At 44.6% G+C, this 1,514-nt stretch overlaps 1 protein-coding gene across 1 annotated transcript; it reads right to left on the bottom strand.

Moving 5' to 3' along the window:
* Positions 1 to 706: 706 nt before the first annotated feature.
* LOC110902199 (GATA zinc finger domain-containing protein 14-like) lies at positions 707 to 1,306 on the bottom strand. Its single transcript, XM_022148913.1, has one exon. The coding sequence runs from the start codon at positions 1,304 to 1,306 to the stop codon at positions 707 to 709; it is 600 nt and encodes a 199-aa protein (XP_022004605.1).
* Positions 1,307 to 1,514: the final 208 nt, after the last annotated feature.

The raw sequence follows: 1,514 nt of genomic DNA, 5'->3' as shown, positions 1-1,514 counted from the left end.
GTACAAAACACTTAACTAATTCCCACTTCTCTATTTGGTGATGTGGGCATTTCCGAATCAATTCTTTGTATCGAGTGAACGCTTCATGCAACGGTTCACTCGATAGTTGCCGAAACGACCTTATTTCATCTCGTGCATCATCGGTCTTCGCCATTGAGTAGTACTCGTCAAGAAATACTTGTTGCATCTCGCCCCATGTCCGAATACTATTCGCCGGAAGTGTAAGAAACCATTGCTTCGCTTTATCCTTTAACGAAAACTAAAATAATCGAAGCTTGACCTCCTCCAATGCAAAATTATGCCCCCCGATAGTGCTACAAATGGAGGAAAACTCCGCCAAGTGAGTGTACGGTTCATCATTTGACCTCCCATTGAAATGGGGAAGTATATTGATGTAGTGAGGCTTGCAATCGAACATCCTTCTTTCACACACTATTGGAGAGTCGTTATCGGTGACCACCAGCCTAAAACGGTCATTTACTCCCAGTGGAGGTAGTTGACGACGATGTGGACCATTAACTTCTTGATCCACCGGCCTTCGATTATCTCTTCTATCACCTCCCCTATCACCTCTTCGGTTTCCACCTTGGTTACCCCTTTGATTACCCCCTCCCACGAAACGAGGAATCCGGTTAGGGTTAGCATTGTTGTTGTTATTGTTGTTGTAAAACCCATCATTCCGGTTCGTTTGGCTGTTGTTCTATGGTTAGCGGTTGATTTCGTAACCGTCATTTCTCATATGCCCGTACCCGTAGTCATCGTTCCCCACAAAGTTGGCGTTTTGATAGCCAAACTCATCATCCTCAAAACCTCTATCATTGTAGATGTTACCTCTATTCACATACCCCCAATCTTCGTCATCATTAGCCTGATCATCGTAATATCCCCCATCATCCGAATTTTCCATATGAACACTCACATGTTCCAGCGATTGGTAACCGGGAACACTAAACGACTCATCGTCATGGATGGCGTTTCTCAAATCATCTATATTGAAGAACGGGTCTTCATTCGCGGGATTGCCACGATCTCGATTGCCTTGACCGTCGGAATTGCCATTCCGGTCATCAAGGTGGATGGGTAAGGAATTTTGTCGGTGAAGGTTTTGTTGTTGGGGTGTTCTTTGGGTATTGTTAGGATTTTGGTTTCGAAAAGGTGGTGTGGGTGGTCTAGAATTGTTATTACCACCCGGTTGCTCTTGAGGTATGGGTTGGACATTTTGAGCGGGATTGAAGTTGCTTCGGTATTGGAATTGGTTCGGGTTTTGGTTTTGGTTGAGGTTGTGGTTAGAATTTTTGTTTGCCATTGAATCGGTTTCAATGGTTGGTGTGAACTGCGGTGTTTGAGTGGTTTGATTAGAAGCAAGAGTTGCTTCTAACCGGCTTGCTAAGTTTCTTCTTGCTACTCTTTCGATTTCCGGTTCGTAAACCAACGGTGAAGTCCTCCCGGAGTTCCGCGTATGCATACACTACCTGTAACCTGCACAAGTAACACACCCCACTTAACAAGGAAAA

This window comes from Helianthus annuus, chromosome 7 (assembly GCF_002127325.2).
Source record: "Helianthus annuus cultivar XRQ/B chromosome 7, HanXRQr2.0-SUNRISE, whole genome shotgun sequence".
Lineage (NCBI taxonomy): Eukaryota > Viridiplantae > Streptophyta > Magnoliopsida > Asterales > Asteraceae > Helianthus > Helianthus annuus.
Note: the sequence above shows the minus strand (reverse complement) of the source record. Positions and strands in the feature narration are given on the sequence as shown.